Raw genomic sequence first — 18,208 nt, 5'->3', positions numbered from 1 at the left:
CTACTGTGTGTGTGTGTGTGTGTGTGTGTCTGTCTGTCTGTCTGTCTCTGTCTCTGTCTGTCTGCTTCTCCAGCCACAAGAGACCATGCATGATGCCTTAGATTGTGTGCACACGAGAAAGAATTGAATTTCTACTTGTTTTACAGGATGTTTTCGGAAAAGCTATTCTTCAGTGCCAAGAAAAGACAATCCACCACACACACATACACACACACACACACACACACACACACACACTCATCCACAGAGACCTAGGGCTCACGTGGACTCCTGTAAAAATTCTCACGAGGTAAGTAAGCAACTGCCAACAAGCACCACTTGGGGGTGTGCCTGCAGTGAGGGAGGGGACATGCTGGCCCGCACAGCCGTGCACACCCGTGCGTATAGGTACATAGTGAAATAGTAGTAGAGATAATTCCCACGGGCTAATCTCACCTGTAGTTTCACACATCTATTCATTACTTCTTTTTATTGGTGGCAAGACGATCACGAGTTATTTGACAATATTGAGTTATTTCTTATTTCAACACATTCCGCAGTACTTTGAGGAACGTCCCACACAGATATCACAAATGCAAGTTCTGGCTTGAGAGCAAGAAAGACAAGAAATATACATCGGACACACGCATCTCTGTGTGGGGATGTGTTTGTGGGAGGTGTTTACACAAGTCTATCTCTATATATAATTCTGTACACAACGTAGGGGGGAAAAAAACTAAACACGCTGACATTTGAATTACACTCGTACATTGGTCCTTACTTAGTTGGAAGAGATTCTTCTTTGGGCCCCTGCTTCCTTCCTAGAGATCAACTCTGACACACAGTTTCAGGCAGAAAGAAGTGTGTGGCAGCCCACTGTTAACATCTCACTTCTACCACCACCATTCTGAGAAGTTCCAAAAATTACATCCCTATCGCCTGCTGCCTGTCCCAGCCTTGAAAGCAGAGCCAGTGCCAATGTAGAGGTGGGGACAGGTTTGGTTACCATCACAGCTTACATCATGGTTTGGTAGAGGCCTGGGGCCATGAATTCTGGGGTCAATTTGGAATGCTGGCCAAGGGAGTTATGTCACTTAGAATTCTCACTTCAGAGAATTCTATACCAGGTACAAGCCAGAGCTTTCACCTGTGCTTTCACCCCTGAGGTGAAAACCCACACATCCTTCAATCTGATTCCCCCAACTGTGCAGATAACTTTTTCTTCCCCAGGTCACAAATGGCACAGGCTCTAAATGGCACAGCATCACACCTCCAAGTTTCTCAGAGTTGTACCAGCTACGTGCGCGAACCACTGGGCGAGGAGGTTACCACAGTTCAGAACTACAGCCGAGAACCAGAGTCCACAACACACATGGCCCAGTGCCCGCAGTTACCAACAGCACCCGGTCCTTCCGATGAACTCCTGTTCTGCTGGTCACTGGACAGGAAAGGAAGGTGGCAGGGAAGGAGAGAGGAGATAGACACAGCACCTCCCCTGCTTCCTTTTCAGCTCAGGGCTCTGTTGCTGTCCCTCCCGAGGCTGTTTCCATGTAACTGGTGTTTCATTTGACCATGTGGATGGAAGGGGCTGGTTGGTCTGAGCCAGATGGCCTGGAACTAGAACCTAATTACATTTGTTCAGTTAATTGTTTTAATTTACGGGGCTGGAGATGATGGGAGGAAGGCCAAAGTGATCAACAGTAAAGAGAACAGGAAGGAGGAGGTGTGAAAGGTTAGAAGTTTACAAATATACAAAAGAAAAGAAATGAAAAGCACATCTTTTAAATAAAAACCACTACATTTTTTTATCTGACAAAAGTTGTATACACATGATTTAAACTTTTTTTTAAATTTTAACAGTTTTTGGCAATCTTAATAAAGTACAATATATTACAACCAAACCAAAAAATAGTTGTATAAGTAACAGCTGTTAAAGTGATGTAATTCCCTGATACCCAGCCTCCCTCCCTCCCCCATCCCACCCCACTCCTAGAGAGAGAGAAAAAAAAAATATCCTCCCATCTTGACCAACTCATATCCCACCCCATTAGAAAGCTAACCAATAGGAAGCCACACAACAAGCAAGTGGTGTTGGAGGAAGCTGATGGGGCAGCTCTGCATTAACAGGAGCAGCCGCCCTCGCTGGCCGGGGGCTCCTGGGGTTTGTCCAGCTTGATGTCAATCACTGCAGGAGGTGGGGCTAAGGAAGATGACTTATCAAGAAGTTGTCCCTCTGCTCATGCCCTCCCTGTGTCCCCTCTGCTGCTGCTCTGTCCCTTGGGCTAAATACCCAGAGACCTGTGGCTCTTGGCTAGGGTAGGAAAGATGCAGCCACTGGCTTCCAACCCTCTTTCTCTTCTCTTCTTCTATCTTCTCTCATCTCCCAAACCCTCTACCTAGGGTAAAGCTTGTCTAGGTCTCTGTGAACACACAGGCCAGGGAGACCCTGTCTCAGAGCCTTTCCTGGCAACTGGTGCTCAGATACCAATGTCCAGCCTATTGTTTTTGGTTTTGTTTTTTTTTTTCCTGCCAGTCCTGGGGCTTGAACTCAGGGCCTGAGCACTGTCCTTCCACTTTCCTCAAAGCTAGTGTCTGCCACTGGAGCCACACACCACTTCTGGCTTTCTTCTATGTATGTGGCACCGAGGAATCGAACCCTGGTCTTTGTGCGTGTTAGGTAAGCACTCTACGACTAGGCCAACCTCCCGGCCCCCAGCCTATTGCTTATTCCAGATTCCCCCCCAAGTGCAACAGCAGGCCAGGCTTCATATTGACATTTCAAGCCACAGAGGAATATTGGCCCTGACTCATGAGATCCTAAACACAGCCCTGTCAGACACTGAGGCTCTTCTGCTCAAGGCTAGCACTCTACCACTTTGAGCCACTGCACCACTCCGGGTGGTTCATTGGAGATTAGAGTCTCATGGACTTTTCCTGCCCAGGCTGGCTCTGAACCTCAATCGTCAGATCTCAGCCTCGTGGGTAACTAGGATGGGACAGGTGTGAGCCACCAGCACCCAGCGGTGCTGAACTCTTAATAGAATCTATCTTTAACGGACTTAACTACAAATAGCCAGTTTTAAGGAGCACAGATTTAGATCAGTCCCTACGAATGTTCACACGTCTCTTTCATGTCACCTCCCGCCTCCCTAATGCCAACATGCCGCTGAAATGTTTGCTCGGGCCCTGAACGATATAAGGCACTAAGGGGTTACCACCTATGTCTAAGTAATCCCCAGGAGAAGAAACTCACCGCGCAAGTTGTCCACAGGCCTGAGAACTCACTATGAGCCTTTCTTGTGGGAAGAACAAGGTGAGCCTCCTGCCGCATCCCTCTGGCTCACAGGCCACACTCAGGACCTCTTCCCTCCTTCTTTGCCTCCTGTGGTAATCTTGCTCCACATAGCTGGGTACAACGTCTCCCAGGGCAGTGCTTCAGTCTACCATGGGCATGTACAATGGGCTCTGTGTCTGGGGCATCCAGGCAACCCACTGCTCTGTCACACAGTACAATGGCGGTGGCTATGTAAATGTCTGGATTTGGGCCCAGCTCTGTCAACGAAGCATCTGGAAAGGCCTTAGACAACGCTCTGCCCTATTTGAAGGCATCATTGTCTGGTCTTCTTAGGATCACTTCATGAAGTGCCCAAGTTACAGCTGTTCTTTTGCCTGTGGCAGACTGGTTCAGAAAGAGCCCTGGGGCCAGGAATAGCATTTGAGGGCCTGCGGTTCTATCTCTTTGTGGCCTCACAAGCCTGCTCTGTGCTGAGAATGTAGGGGATGTCAGGGCAGACCTCAAGGGGGAGGTTTTCTGTCTTGGGTGTGAAGTTAAAATGCAGACATCCTGAGGGAGGGGGGAAGGGAAATGGGGACCATGACATGTGAAAGGGTATCAATGTGTGGGAATTAATGCGCCATTCATCTCGCAAATATCATGTAACCCTTCTATTAATTACAATAAAAAATATATTAAAAAATGCAGACATCCTTCTTCATCTGGACTGAAAATGGCAGACAAGAAACTCTAAGCCAGCCCCCCTCCCCCGCACCATACACACAGCACAGACCCTGAGCTAAGCAAACCTAGCCAAGGAAGGAAGGACATCTCATATCATCCTCAAGCACTAGCTTTGTGCCGTTTGCTCATACTAGGGGACACATTCTAAACAGGGCCGACCCCTCCCCTGCCACCCTACACACACAACTCCAAAATAACCAGGTTTGAAGCATCAGTCAGCAACAGTGTCAACTAGGGGTACAGATGTTCTCTGCAGGTGGGAGACCCTCCAGGCACACAAGGATGGCATGCTTAGTAGCACTGGACTCGAGGCAGGAGGTGTGGGGGAGTGGGGGGCGCATCTGATCTGACTTGCGTTTCCCTGGAGGAACTCAACCCAGCCCTGCTAGGGAGAGATTAGATGGCTACCGAGTCCTGTGACTGGCCAGTGCTTGCTTGCAGCACTCCCTCCCCCCTCCCCCGTGAGTCAAGGATAATTCCAGCGCCCCTTTTTGCTTACCCATCCTGGGGGAAAGGATACTTCCTTCTTTGCTTTTCTCCTGGACGTTCTCCATGCCGGGCAGCGCCGACGCCACACGTCGGAAGAGCTGCCGGGAGAAGGTGGATGCAGGGTGAGGCCTACCCTGTGCCAGCCCCCCGTTCTCCTCTCTATAGACCTGGGGCTGGGGCTGGGGGAGTCATTACCATATCGACTGCTGTCCCCACCCCCAGATCTCTCACAGCCTCTTTCCCTCTGGTAGGTTCCAGCCCCCCCCCCCCACCTCTTTGCTCCCGCCTGAGCTGTCCTGAGTGTTTGCCCCCTACAAACCCAAGACGCTGATGGGCTGAACCACCTTGTGCCCTCACCCAGGTGAGGGAGGATGCTAGGAAACAGGGCTTCCATCAGCCACCTGACACACAGCCCTGGACACTGGGACAGCTTATCCTAAGAGCCCATGACCCGTCCCAGCCACGGTGGTGAGTGACTGGCTGAGCCGTGCAGGGCCAGCACTGCCAGGTGCACCCCACCTGCTTCACGTTGTAGCCGGTCTTGGCGCTCGTCTCGATGAACATGACACTGAGTTCTTTGGCGCGTTGCTCCCCTTCCTCAATGGTAATCTGCCTGCAAATGAGGGGTGGGGGTAAGATCAGTTGCATGGAAGGTGTAGAGGAAGTCCTGGGGAGCTGAGGCAGCCCAGAGTCCCTCCCAGGGCACATTCACAGTCTCTCCAGGCAGAGAGGGAGGCATAAAGGCCCCGCAGCCCTTTCCCTCCTCCTCCTTCCCACCAAGCTCCCCAGCTGCCCGCCTTTCCCAGGTTTCTTGTAAGAAAGCCTGCTTGGTAAAGAGCTGCCCGCCTCTGGGGTGGTCTTATCAGTCCCCTTTCCCAAATACAAACCCTCCCCCAGGTTAATGGTAACTCTACACACCATGAAGATAACTAGCAAAGAAGCAAACTCACTGCTCAGGTGAGAGGTCACTGTGGAAATTACAGGATTGGGGGTAGCCTGTCTTTCCTTTCATTTCCCTCCCTCCCTCCCTCCCTCCCTTCCTCCCTCCCTTCCTTCCTTCCTTTTTTTTTTTCTTTTCCAGTCATGAGATAAGAATTTCATAGACTTTCCTGCCTTGGCTGGCTTTAAACTACAATCCTCAGCTCTCAGCCTCCTGATGTCCTAGGATTACAGGCGTGAGCTCTGGTTAGGGTTACAGAAGATGAGCAGACAAACACAGAAAGTCCAGGCTGTCCTGGCCAGAGGGCAGCTGAGCAGTGGGCACAGACATGGCCAGATGGCATGGACCGGGGAAGAGGTTCAGGCTGTACATTCTGCAGGTTCCACCTGCACAGATGTCTTTCACAGAAGTCCATGCCGAAGCTCCTCCTTGTTGGGGTGCTATGCTGTGCCCATGAAAGGGCCAGGCACACAGACCTCATGGCAGGGAGGAAATAAGAAAACTGAGAACACCCAGGCCCTGCAGTGCCCCTGACTCGGGGCAGCGCCTACCTCTTGTCGGCCAGGTCCGTCTTGTTTCCCACCAGCATGATGATCACATCGCTGCCCCGCTCCGTCCTCACGTCGTCGATCCACTTGGAGGTTTGCTGGAAGGAATTGAGATCTGGAGGTGGGGACAGGAGAGGGGGAGTGAGCTAGCGAGAAGGGGCTAGCCAGGCCTGGGTTTTTTGAGGTGTGTCTTGGCTCTTTCTCTCCAGGCCTGGACTGCCCTTTGCCTGCTCAGCTGCCTTCTGGAAGACACACACACACACACACACACACACACACACACACACACACACACACACAGAATTGCAAAGTCGCTGCATGGCTGTGATTTTTGTACACAGAGTTCCTCCTCCCGTGTTGCAGGCAAAAGGGCTTCAGAGCAGCCAGGAACAGCCAGGCCTCCCCAGCAGCCTTCCCTGCCTCAGAAGGCACCAGCCTGGCACACACTGGAGTCCCAGCCCGCCCGGGCCACCTGCACAGATACTCACTCGTGATGTCATACACCACCACAGCCACCGTGGAGTCCCGGATGTAGCTGGGGATCAGGCTGCGGAACCTCTCCTGGCCAGCTGTATCCCAGAGCTGCAGACGGACCTGCAGGGATAGGACAAGAGGGGTCACCAGGATTGGGGTCTCCCAGCCAGCAGAAGTGGGCGACTAGGAGAGGATCACGGCCTGTGATGCTGCCACCACCTGCCGGCCCTAGTCCTGGATTTGGCACATGGGCTCTCTCTCGAGGCTCTGGGGTGCCGTTCCTCCCCGTCCTAAGAGGCGAAGATGGGGCTACTCACCGTACGATCCTCCAAGTACATGGTTTTTGACAAGAAGTCGATCCCGATGGTGGCCTGTGTGGAAAGAGGTATAGCACAAGTCCGCCATTGAAGGGCTTACTTCTCGCCAAGGAGAGAAGAAAGCTCAGAGAGCCCAGGCAGTACCCAGACAGCAACAACAGGGGGTTCCCGTGCTCTGCTAGGACATTCTGCTCTACCCCCTCTCCAGCCATCCCAGCATCTGCCAGCTTGAGGTAAGAAAGGGCGAGGGGGCCCGGTGTTTGGTAGGGAAACAGAAAAGGACACCCCCAAAGACATGAGAACACAGGGCTGGGAGAAGTGGCTCAGGTAGTAGAGCACTAGCCATGAGCAAAAGCAGCTCAGGGACCCAGGGGGCTCCCCCCGCCAACAGACACACACACACAAATCCCCAGCACACAAGCTTGGGCTCTTATCTATCTCAGGAACCTTGCCACTATATAGGATCCTGAAGCAGCACAGGACCAGTGTGGGTAGAAGACAGACCACCCAGAACGGCACCCCCACCCTCACTGGCTCTCTTTCCTCCTCAAGCCAGCAGGTGGTAAGCTAATGGTCACTGACAACATTGTGGCACCTGTGTGGCTTGTCTGTCCTGGGACACTGGGAAAGGTTCCAGCCATTCTGGCAACCAGATAGTGATAAGAGGTCACATACTTGCCGTAGGTTGGCCACTTCATTTCTCTGGTCTTCACCCAGTTCCAGGACCCACCCATAAGTGAGAGCTAAGACACTTGTCATGTGGAATGGAGCTATCATCACTGAATACTTCCTAACCACAGAGGCTCACACACTAGCCAACATCCCCGACATGACCTTGATGCACGGTTCCACCCGTGTGACCTTCTGGTAACCTCAGCAGTTATGGAAACCCAGTTTGTCTTTCTTTCTTTGAAAAATATGTAAGATTTGGGTCATCCAATGAAAAAAAAAACCAGCTACATTGGGGGACTTGGTTATGTGTTGAGATTCCAATTTGATGAACAGAGGTAGACATCTCAGTAGGGACCTTATAGACCCAGGGTTGAACTCAGGGACTTGTACTCTCTCTTGATTTTTGCTTGCTCATTGCTGGTGTTCTATCACTTGAGCCACACCTCTAGCCCAGCTTTTTGTTGGTTAGTTTGGAGATGGGGAGTTGTCTAGACTTTTTGGTCTAGGCGGGACTCAAACCACAATCCTCTGTATCTCAGCTTCCTGAGTAGCTAGGATTACAGGGGTGAGCCACCAGTGCCCAGCTGAAATAGTTGCTTTTTGTTTTGTTTTTGTTTTTTGCTAGTCTTGGGGCTTGAACTCTGGGCCTGGCTCTGTCCTTGAGCTTCTTTTGCTCATGACTAGCACTCTACCACTTGAGCCAAAGCACCACTTCTGGCTTTTTCTGAGTAGTTTATTGGAGATAAGAGTCTCACAGATTTCCCTGCTGCCTGAACTGGCTTCAAACCAGGATCCACAGATCTCAGCCTCCTGAGTAGCTCGGATTACAGACATGAGCTACTGGCAGCTCGCTGCTGTCTGCTTTTTTTTTTTGCATCCATATTCTGACAAGATACAATAACAAAGTCTTTGATGGAAATGTGCATGGTAATTTGCATAAATTAACTCAAATTTTCTCTTTTCAGGAAGGGAAAGGAAGCAAAAGGAATGGATGTGTCTTCTTTATAGCCTTGGTTGCGACTGAGGAAGCGACTGTAAGTGGCAGAAAGCAGCTGGGCATGATAAGTCCCTTTAACAAGGAGGCTACTGTTCTTGCTCTGGACCCCCCACCCAACACTGAGATGAAGGTATCTGGGCACATTCATGCAAATTAGAATGCAAATGAGGCTGGCAAAACTTAGCAGTGCAGACTGACAACTGAGGGCCTCATGGAAGGAAGGGGTGGGCATGGTGTCCCCAAGAAAATACACTGGGCAAGCTGTGCTCTCATGAGCAGGGGCAAGGTAATGTGCGGGGGGTGAGGAGGGAGAGGAGAGGGAGAAGGGGGAGGGATGCCAGCTTCCCAGGCCACAGCTCAGCATTTCTAGGTTTTTCCAAGTCTGTTCATTTTCCCCAATCAGTGCCATGCTAAGAAAAACAAAATAAACACAAAAACATCCCCCTCCCCTCCATCTCCAGAGAGTTCATTAAAGTGCACAGAATTGGAACCCAGCTTCCCGCTGCCTAATTACCATCTTCCAGGGTTTTAGGCAAGGATGTCTACCTGCTAACACACAAAAATAATCATTAAAAAGGGAGTCGGGGGGCCGGGAATTTGGCCTGGTGGTAAAGTGCTTGTCTAGCATGCAGGAAGACCTGGGTTTGATTCCTCAGTACCACATACACATAGAAAAAGCCAGAAATGGTGCTGTGGCTCAAGTGGTAGAGCTCTAGCCTTGAGAAAGCCCAAGGACAGTGCTCAGGCCCTGAGTTCAAGGCCTAAGACAGGCAAAAAAAAAAAAAAAGGAGTCAGTCCAGTGGCAGGAGAGGGCAGTTCCTTGTCTGGGTTTTCTCTGGTCTCACCATGACAATGAGCTCGAGGCCTCTGGGTCTGATGGCACGTGAGAACCGAGGTCTGTGGTTCCATCGTGGCCAGGTCCTGCACAGTGAGGGAAGCCAAGTAGTCCTCACCTTGGTCATGCATGAGCCCAGCTCAGAGTGGAAGCACAGAGGTTGAAGGCCAAAGAGCCTTGAGGACAAACACACACTCTTCCTGGCAGAAATCCACCAGGCCTCGGGGCTCAGGGAGACATCTAGGCCTGGAGAGTCAGAAAATTGCAGAGCAAAGAAGAAACAGCGAAAAAGGGCTCCAGCAGAGACCAAGATTGTGGGATTGCGCCAGCCAGTGCCACTGAGAAGCAAACAGAGGGTGGCAGAACCATCTGTCCTTAATAAGCAGAGGCAGGGGGTGACACTGGAGACAGAAATGAGGGTAAGATTTTGAAGGAGTTCTGCCCACTAGTGCCAAGCATACCAACTAGCCAGCCAATAACCTCCTTTTGTGTGCGTGCACATGCATGCACACCTGCATGTGAACTCAGGGCCCGGGCCATCTCTGAACTTTATGCTCAAGGCTAGCGCTCTCCCACTTCCAATATTTTGGGGCCTTAATCGGAGGTTGGCGTCTCATTGACTTTCCTGCCTGAGCTAGCTTTGAACCGCAATCTTTAGATCTCAGCCTCCTGAGTAGCTATGATTACAGGCATGAGCCACTGATGCCCAGCCTAGAAACTTAATAATAAAATTATATGTGTGTGTGTGTGTGTGTGTGTGTATTCAAGTAAGTCAGGTGCCAGGTGCTCACAATTGTAATCAGCTATTCAGGAAGCTGAGATCAGGGGATTATAGTTCAAATCCAGTGTGGGGAGAAAAGCCTGCGAGACTCTTATCTCCAACGAACCAGCAAAAAGCTGAAAGTGAAGGCATGGTTCAAGTAGTAGAGAAACAACCTTGAGCAAAAAAAAGCCAAGCAAGACAATGAGGCCTAAAAGTTCAAGTTTTAATACCAGTGCGTGCACACACACACACACACACACACACACACACACACACACACACCAACTGTTGAAATGAGGTATGACATTAATGGCTTCCCAGAGCTCAGCTTTTGGTCACCTGGAAGGGTGAAGGACAAGCTCTCCCGCCACCCCACAAGCCAGGACCTCACCTGGTATGTGTTGTCAAAGCTGTCATACATGAACCTTGTGATCAGAGATGTCTTTCCCACTGCAAAACAAGAAGAGAGCTGTTTCAGTGTGGTTGTGCAAGAGCAGTGCGCAACAATGGGCCAGGATCTGCTGAACACACTACATTTGAAGAAAACAGGCACCAAACAAAACGCCCGGAGAAAATGCTGACTTGTGGACAGAGGAAAGTGAGCCTTCCTCCTGCTTCTCCCAAGGAAGGAGCAGTAAGGTCAGGCCCTTAGTTTCTGTGCCCCACAGGTTGAAGGAGTTTCTGCCCAGGTGCCAGGATACTGTGAATTCCCAACATCCAAATCCAGGTCCTCCCTGACCTGGAAAGAATGCTGCATGAAGAATTAGAGCCAGTGAGATGGTCTGGTGTGGTGTGCGCCTTTAATCCCAGCCAACTCAGGAGACAGAGATCTGGAGGATTGCAGTTCAAGACCAATCTGGACAAATAAAGCAGTACACATCTGTCCTCACAGCTATGTGAGTGGCGTAGATAAGAAGATCCTAGTTTGAGACCAGAACCAAGCAAAAACATAGGAAACAGTATGTTAAAAAAAAAAAAGGAGGGGGGATGGGGGCATGGCTCAAGTAAGCACGTGGCCTTGAGTTAGTTCAAATCTGAAGGAGTGCCAGCAAGATGATTCTCATCAGTTTTCTGCTCTGTATTTTGCTTTCTGGCACTGGTAGCCCATGCCTGTTCAGGGTCTTAAGCATTTTACTGGACCCTCAACCACAAAAATAACAAGAGGGAGTAGGGAGTGTAGCCTAGTGGTAGAGTACTCGCCTAGCATGCATGAAGCCCTTGGGTTCGATTCCTCAGTACCACATACACAGCAAAAGTTAGAAGTGGTGCTGTGGCTCAAGTGGCAGAGCACTACCCTTGAGCAAAAAGTGTCCAAGGATAATACCCAGCCCTGAGTTCAAGCTCCAGGACAAGCAAAAAAAAAAAAGGCCGGGCATGGTGGCTCACGCCTGTCATCCTAGCTACTCAGGAGGCTGAGACCTGAGGATCAAGATTCAAAGCCAGCCCCGGCACAAAAGAACCTGAGACTCACCTCCAGGTAACCTCTAGAAAACAGGAAGTGGGGCTTGGCTCAAGGGCAGGGAGGAAGCCTTGAGCTGAAGAGCTCAGGGACACCACCCAGGTCCAGGGGTAGGGTGGTAGTCTTGAGCTGAAGAGCTCAGCACAGCGCCCAGGCTGAGTTCAAACCCCATGAACACCCCCCCTCCTACCCACCCCCCACACAAAGTAACAATTAGACAATCTGTGTGCCACTGCATTTTCAAAACCCCTGCCCAGGTCAGGAATATCCCCAAGGGAGAACTGCCGGTGGGATGGCTGAGAGTATCAGAAATCCCTCGAGAATCCCACAAATACTGCTAATTACCCAAACTGCAGGGTTTGGCTTCTGACCTAACTTGGTGTGGGTCCCCTGGGGGCCTGACAAATGGCAGAAATGCCAACTGCTTTGCTGTCAGCCATCTGCAGAGGGGAGGAAGGGTGATAAAGGGACACACACGTTAGTCTAGAGTCTGCAGGAAGACCTTCTCTGTGTTGTTACAACTCTGGGCGGCTCATCAGCAGGATGGGGACTTACTGGGCTATTCTGGGCTGTAGGAGATGGATAACCTTGACAGGAAAAGCAAAAAGAACCCAAGTTGAGATCTGTCTATCTACCCTCTCCCAGGCATAGTCATCCACCCCTTTGCACGTCTGAGCTTCCCTACACGAGCAGAGAGCCTTCCTGTAGGGCACCCAGAAGTGTAGCAGACAGGTAAAGCATGGTCATGTGACCAAGGTGAAGACATAATGGAGTTGTGCCCAGAACCTGGAACTAGGGGGACGTATGTCCCAGCTACCTGGTTACTCTGTCTGACCAGGGAGGATGGATGGGACAGCTGGTATGGTCACTTAAACTAGGCCTGGGAGACCAGAGGAGGGGTGCAGTGATAGTCCCTCCATGGGCTTCAGCTGCCCACAGGCTGTGTCCCCAAGGTCATCCTGTGTCTCCCTCCCAACCACGACTCAGATAGCGCTGCGGCACAGTGTCTCTGAGGGCACTGGTAATGCTCAGTGGATAGGACTTTATTAAAATAGGCAAGTCATACCATTAGTGCGCTTTTCTCCTCCCCCATCCCCACAAACCCTCCCCCACCCCCACCCCCTCTGAGATCATGGCTCAGCAATATTCTTGTAAAGCTTCTCGGATCCTTGAGTCTCACATGATGAAGCAGGAAGACAGATTTCTCCCTTCTTTCCACCAAGGAAGGTGAGAAAAATCCTATCACTGAGAATTTACCAGGCGTCTCCAGGAAAGGAGGAAGGCAAACTGGAATGCCGGCTGGGGGATTTGTTCAAATGCCAGGTAAAGGAACCTGGTCTTTTTCCTTGATCCTCCGCATAATTTGGGGAGGTGGAAAAGGTCAAAGTCACAGAGCTGGCGTAAGGTAAATCTGAAATGATGCCTCATCTATGACACTGGGACGCAGCAAGGCTAAGGTTGGATAAGCAGCAGAACAGCTGATCCCAGGGCAGGGGGGCTGAGTGGGCTGGTCCAGGTGAGAGGACACAGAGAGCAGAGAGAACACTGAGTGAAGGTAGAGGTAGGGAAGTGAAAGCTCATGGCCAGGCATTGGTGGCTCACGACTGTAATCCCAGGTCCTCAGGAGATCGAGATCACGGTTCAAAGCCAGAGGAGGCAAGAAAGTCCATGAGACACTTATTTACTGACGAACCACCAGAAAACTGGATGTGGCGCTGTGGCTCAGACAGTAGAGCTTTAGCTTTAATTTCTTTCTCCTGATGCACTTTATTATTTTATTTGCTTCCTTTAATTCTTTCCCAACCTGCCAGTACCTGGAGTCTCACCTGAGGAGGGAGGGGGGCCCTGGGCCCTGTCTCAGCTCGGGGTTCCACATAAACACATTTCCCTACATGCTGGTAGCTTCAAAAGACAATGAGCTTCTCCACCCAGTCAGTAAACGTGCACTGGGCACAGACTCAGTGCCAGGCTCACCACCGCCCTCAGCCAGCACAGCACAGCACTGGACTCGGCACCAAGTATCTGAAACATGCTGGGGTAATAATCATGGCAGCCTCCTGGAGGAGGTGACTCCCTGGGCTGGCTGAGCTGGAGATGAGGATCAGGGGGACCAGTGCTTCCTGGGGAGAGACTGGGTAGGAAAGCAACCTCAGCACAGACGGACAGGCTGACCGACAGACAACATGCTTCGTGAATGCTACAGGAAGCCAGCTCCACTCAGTCCTTGTGGGGGCCTGTGCCCAGGTCACAGGCTGAGGGTTGAGCAGAAGGTGGATGCCTGGATGCCAGCTATGATTCTGCCTCCTCTGTCATCATCACCACGAGCGAGGATGACTAGAGACAGCTGTTCCGGCCGGAGCACAAGAAATCAGCTGGGGACTTAGTGGCGGGTCTGCCAACCCTTGGCAGACAGTGAGCTGCCACCAGCTAGAGCCTTGCCCTGCCGTCTGCTCTCGGCCTCCATGTGTGTCATGTGACCAGCCACCCACACCAGCTCTGCAGCAATGCTAGAACGCACGCTAGTGTGAGATTCAACCTGGTCCTCTTGAGGGTCCTCAGTGCTGGTGGTCACAGTGAACGAAAAGGGAGGGCAGGGGAAAAAGAAAATGTAGAATCAGCCTCCACCAACAGCCCTGTCCTCTGCTGGATGCTGTGTCCTTACATCCCATGTTGAGCAAAGGGTCTCTGCACCCTTGGCCCCCCCATCATTCAGCTACAACGCCTACCCACAAAGCCCCCCCCAATGACTGACACCCTGGCCTCTAAATAATAAAGAGAACAGGGAGACGCCCCAAGCTGTATTTGTCCGAGTCTTGTTTCTTTTCTCTCTAGCTCATGAATCACAGAAAACCCCAGCCCCGTCCTTCCTGACAAACAGTCATGCTGGGAGGAGAGGGGTAGAGGGGAGGCAAGGATTCCGCTCCCCCCCCTTGCCACCCCCACACTCAGAAAGACATGCAGTCTTGACAGTTCTTACCTGAGCCTGGCTGGCTATCAGCTAAATGAATATGTAGAAAAATAATAAAAATCCCATTTCAGACTGTCCCCCCAAAGACTCTGACAGTAATTAAGAAGTATGCAAAAGCTCTTCATTGGACACTTTAATTAAGTGTGTTAATTCCCTCTGCCAGAGGGCCTTTACTCGGGGACCCAGTGAAGCTGAAACAGACAGGCTGGGGATGGAGGAGGGAGGGGGGCAGGAAGGAGAGGGAGAGTGGAGGTGTGGGCTGGGCTGGCCCAGGACCCTTGGCACCAGTGGCAAGGCCTCTCCCCTCCCACTACCCACCCCTCTAAACCCAGTGAACTCCCAAGCCCGCCCTGATCACAGAGTCACCTACTCCTGTGTCACCACCTCCCATGCTCAGAAGAGGAGAGGTTGAGGTGGTGGAGGGGTGGATGTTGTGTGTGGGGGGTCTTGAATCTGTCCCTGATTGGCAGTGGACATTAAATCCACCACAGTTCCTTTCTCCCTCATGAGCTTTTCGGCCAGGAATCTGCAATCCTCCTGCTGTCAGCATAAGCAGACCAGGCTTCAACCATAGAGAAAAGATGGTGGCAGAAGAAGGATGCAGGAGAGTGGAAGTCCAGCCTCAATTTCCCTTCCTAGACTAACGCCGTGGCCTTCTCGTTTTCTTTCCCAGAGACCTCACCTTCAGAACATGGAGGCAAATTGTAAGGGAAACATTCTTCCAGGTGGGCTTGGCTGGGAGGAAGACCACTCCTTAGGAAGCTACAGAGGGGGGGCGCTGGTTATCCTTTTTTTCAATTATTATTTTTTTGTCAGTTGTGAGGCTTGAACTCTGGGCCTGGGCGCTGTCTCTGAGCTCTTCACCTCAAGGATAGCGCTCTACCCCTGAGCCACAGCACCACTTCCAGTTTTCTGGTGGTTAATGGCTTTGAACTGTGATCCTCAGATCTCAGCTTCCTGAGCAGCTAGGATGACAGGTGTGAGCCGCCAGTACTCAGCTCTGGTTACCTTCTTGTTCGGGGATAATTTGACCTCATCTTGAATTTCTTTCTTTTCCTCTCCAGATTTCTTCACTTTTCCACTTCACCTCGGGTGTACTGAGGTACTGCTGAGTAAGACCACAGGCAGTCAAACTGCACAGTAGGACGTTTTGATACACAGTTTGAGACACGAGGCCGCAGTGGAGCTAATTAATATATTTATCCACCTCCCAGTGACCTTTTAGGTCACGAGAATATTTAAGATCTATTCTGCCAGACTGAGAGACAAAATTCTGCATGATCTCAGAAATGCAAGGAGTCAAAAAAAAAATGAATCCAGACAGATGGGAGACCCTCCTTTAGGTTCTCTACTCAGGGGCCACCACAAGATAGATTTTGGCATCAGTACCTGCCAATGCCCAGCAGAGAAAGTGCATCTCCTTCTCCCTGCCCCCCGACCCACCCTAGAGGATTCAGACTGTTGGTTCTCTGGTCAGAGAGATCCCAAGATCTCACTCTGTGAATGACCCATTCATTCCTCTCATGCACCATCCATTGCCTGCTCAAACCAGCTGGGTAGTGACTGCATGCCTCTCTCCTTTGCAGGTTAGATAACGCTAAGAAGAGAATACTGGCGCAAAGATAGCTCATAGAACTTCATTCTTACTTCTCTCAGAGTAAGACAATGCCATCACAGTGAGAAAAAACCAACAAACAAAACAGGACAGCCAACTGTAACACAAACACACACAGTCCAGTAGCCCTTCCTTATCCCCTGCGGGGAGGAGGGAGTGAGGGGGTAAGGGAGGTTCCACATTCACAGTGCATGCCTGAAAACACAGGTAGTAGCACACTCTGGATGTACTATGGCTTCTGTTGTTCCCTCACACATACGCAACCACGATAAAGCTTCACTGCTGAAGTAGACACAGTAGGAGATCGATAATAATAATTACAAGGCAGATGTGGTGTTTTGTCAGAGGGAAGAGGGGGAGACAAATAAAGAGAAGGATGGCAGGCAAATAGTTATTCTATTTTATGTACCCTATGTAATAGGTTGAACTATATATATAACCTGAGGATCTGGATGGGTTTGGGGATGATGGGGAGAACATTGGAATGAGTGACACTGATCAAGATGTATTGTGCTCATAATCTGACTTGTGGAATTAAAAACCCCTTATACAAGTACTTAAATATATATATATATATATATATATATATATATATTTTGCCAGTACTGAGGCATGAACTCAAGGCCTGAGCACTGCCCTTGGGCTTTTTCTTCAAGGCTAGCACTCTATCACTTGAGCCTCAGCACCACTTCCAGCTTTTTTCTATGTATGTGGTACTGAGTAATTGAACTTGGGTCTTTGTGCATGCTAGGCAAGCACTCTACCACTAGGCCAAACTCCTGGCCCTTACTTAAACTTTTTTTTTAAAAAAGCAATTGTATTCTAAAATATGAGAAGCATATTTTTGTTTTTGTTGCCAATCCTGGGGCTTGAACTCAGGCCTGGAATGCAGTCCCTGGCTTTTGTTCAAGCAGCTCTAAGGCTCTGCCACTTTGAGCCACGGCTCCACTTGTGGTTTTTCTGGTGGTTCATTGGAGATAAGATTCTCGTGGACTCTCCTGCCCCAGGCTGGCTTCGAACCACAATCTCAGCCTTCTGAGTAGCTAGGGTGATGGGCATGAGTCACTGGCACAAAGTGAGAAGCAATTTTTTTAAACCAATCACAACAATACAGAGGATCATGTTTGATCTAAAATAATAATAACAACGATGATGAAAACTAAAGATGGAATAGAATGGTGACAACAATGCAATATAACCAAAGGTACATGAATGCCTCCCTTTTCTCAAAGTAACTTATTGTACTGTACCCACTCTATTTTCCCCTTCTGACCACAGTGGACACCTCAGAAATGAGACTAAAGCTGAGGGAACATCCCTGCATTCATGAGCTACAACTCATGCCACTCAGTATATGGAGATGCCAAGACGCCCGTGAAGAGTTGGATAGTAGAAAATTCTACAAAACAATAGAAGAAAAAGACAGATCTGGAGTGCAGAAGCCACGTGCCACTAAATATAGGAAATCTATATGCTTACATCATCTACTGGATAAACATCGACCCGGCACCCATGCCTGCTCATGTTGACATGCAGAGTTCTGGAGCTCAGCTCCACGTGTTTACAAACAAAAGAACACAAGGGAAGTCAAGATTCCGAAAACCAGGCGAGAGTGTGGCTTTAGTGAGAGAGTGCTTGCCTCGCATGCAGGAAGCCCTGAGTTCAATTCCTCCATATCACGTACACGGCACAAGCCGGAACTAGTGCTGTGATAAATGAGGTGACCTCCACCACACACACACACACACACACACACACACACACACACTCACACACACATACACACACACACACTCTGGATCATCTAAGCTGAGGAGAAGAAGGAGCTGAAGGTCTGGAGGAAGCAAAGAAGCTCAGAGTACACAGGACCCAGTGCCAGAAAAGAGGGAGATTCCCAGGTACAGAGATAGTGGTGACTCTGAGTGTCCCTCAAGTATCCAGCACTGACAGCCGAGTATGTGAAGACACTAGCTGGATGGGTGAATGACTACCCAGAAGACTAGAGAAACCCAAATAGCATCTGTCGCCACCAGCCAGAGTGGGATGCCTCTTCACTCGTGGGACATGGAGGGAACTCTCAGATGGGCAGTACGCATAGCATGTTGTGATTACCGACACACTGAAAACTGCTGCT

General features: G+C 50.3%; 1 protein-coding gene across 1 annotated transcript in view; it reads right to left on the bottom strand.

The window, feature by feature from the left end:
- Positions 1–1,080: 1,080 nt before the first annotated feature.
- Rab6b (RAB6B, member RAS oncogene family) overlaps positions 1,081–18,208 on the bottom strand; it is a 30,595-nt gene continuing 13,467 nt past the window's right edge. Inside the window, exons 2-8 of the mRNA XM_090323590.1 lie at positions 10,424–10,482; positions 6,766–6,819; positions 6,463–6,568; positions 5,978–6,089; positions 5,006–5,099; positions 4,518–4,584; positions 1,081–2,164 (exon numbers count right to left, since the gene is read on the bottom strand). Of these exons, the coding sequence (XP_090179716.1) occupies positions 2,100–2,164; positions 4,518–4,584; positions 5,006–5,099; positions 5,978–6,089; positions 6,463–6,568; positions 6,766–6,819; positions 10,424–10,482 (557 nt within the window). The 3' untranslated portion in view covers positions 1,081–2,099. The remainder of the gene's footprint in view (positions 2,165–4,517; positions 4,585–5,005; positions 5,100–5,977; positions 6,090–6,462; positions 6,569–6,765; positions 6,820–10,423; positions 10,483–18,208) is intronic.

Source organism: Megascapheus bottae, chromosome 32 (genome assembly GCF_031878675.1).
Source record: "Megascapheus bottae isolate mThoBot1 chromosome 32, mThoBot2.hap1, whole genome shotgun sequence".
Taxonomy (NCBI): Eukaryota; Metazoa; Chordata; class Mammalia; order Rodentia; family Geomyidae; genus Megascapheus; species Megascapheus bottae.
This window is presented reverse-complemented; position numbering and strand designations above follow the sequence as displayed.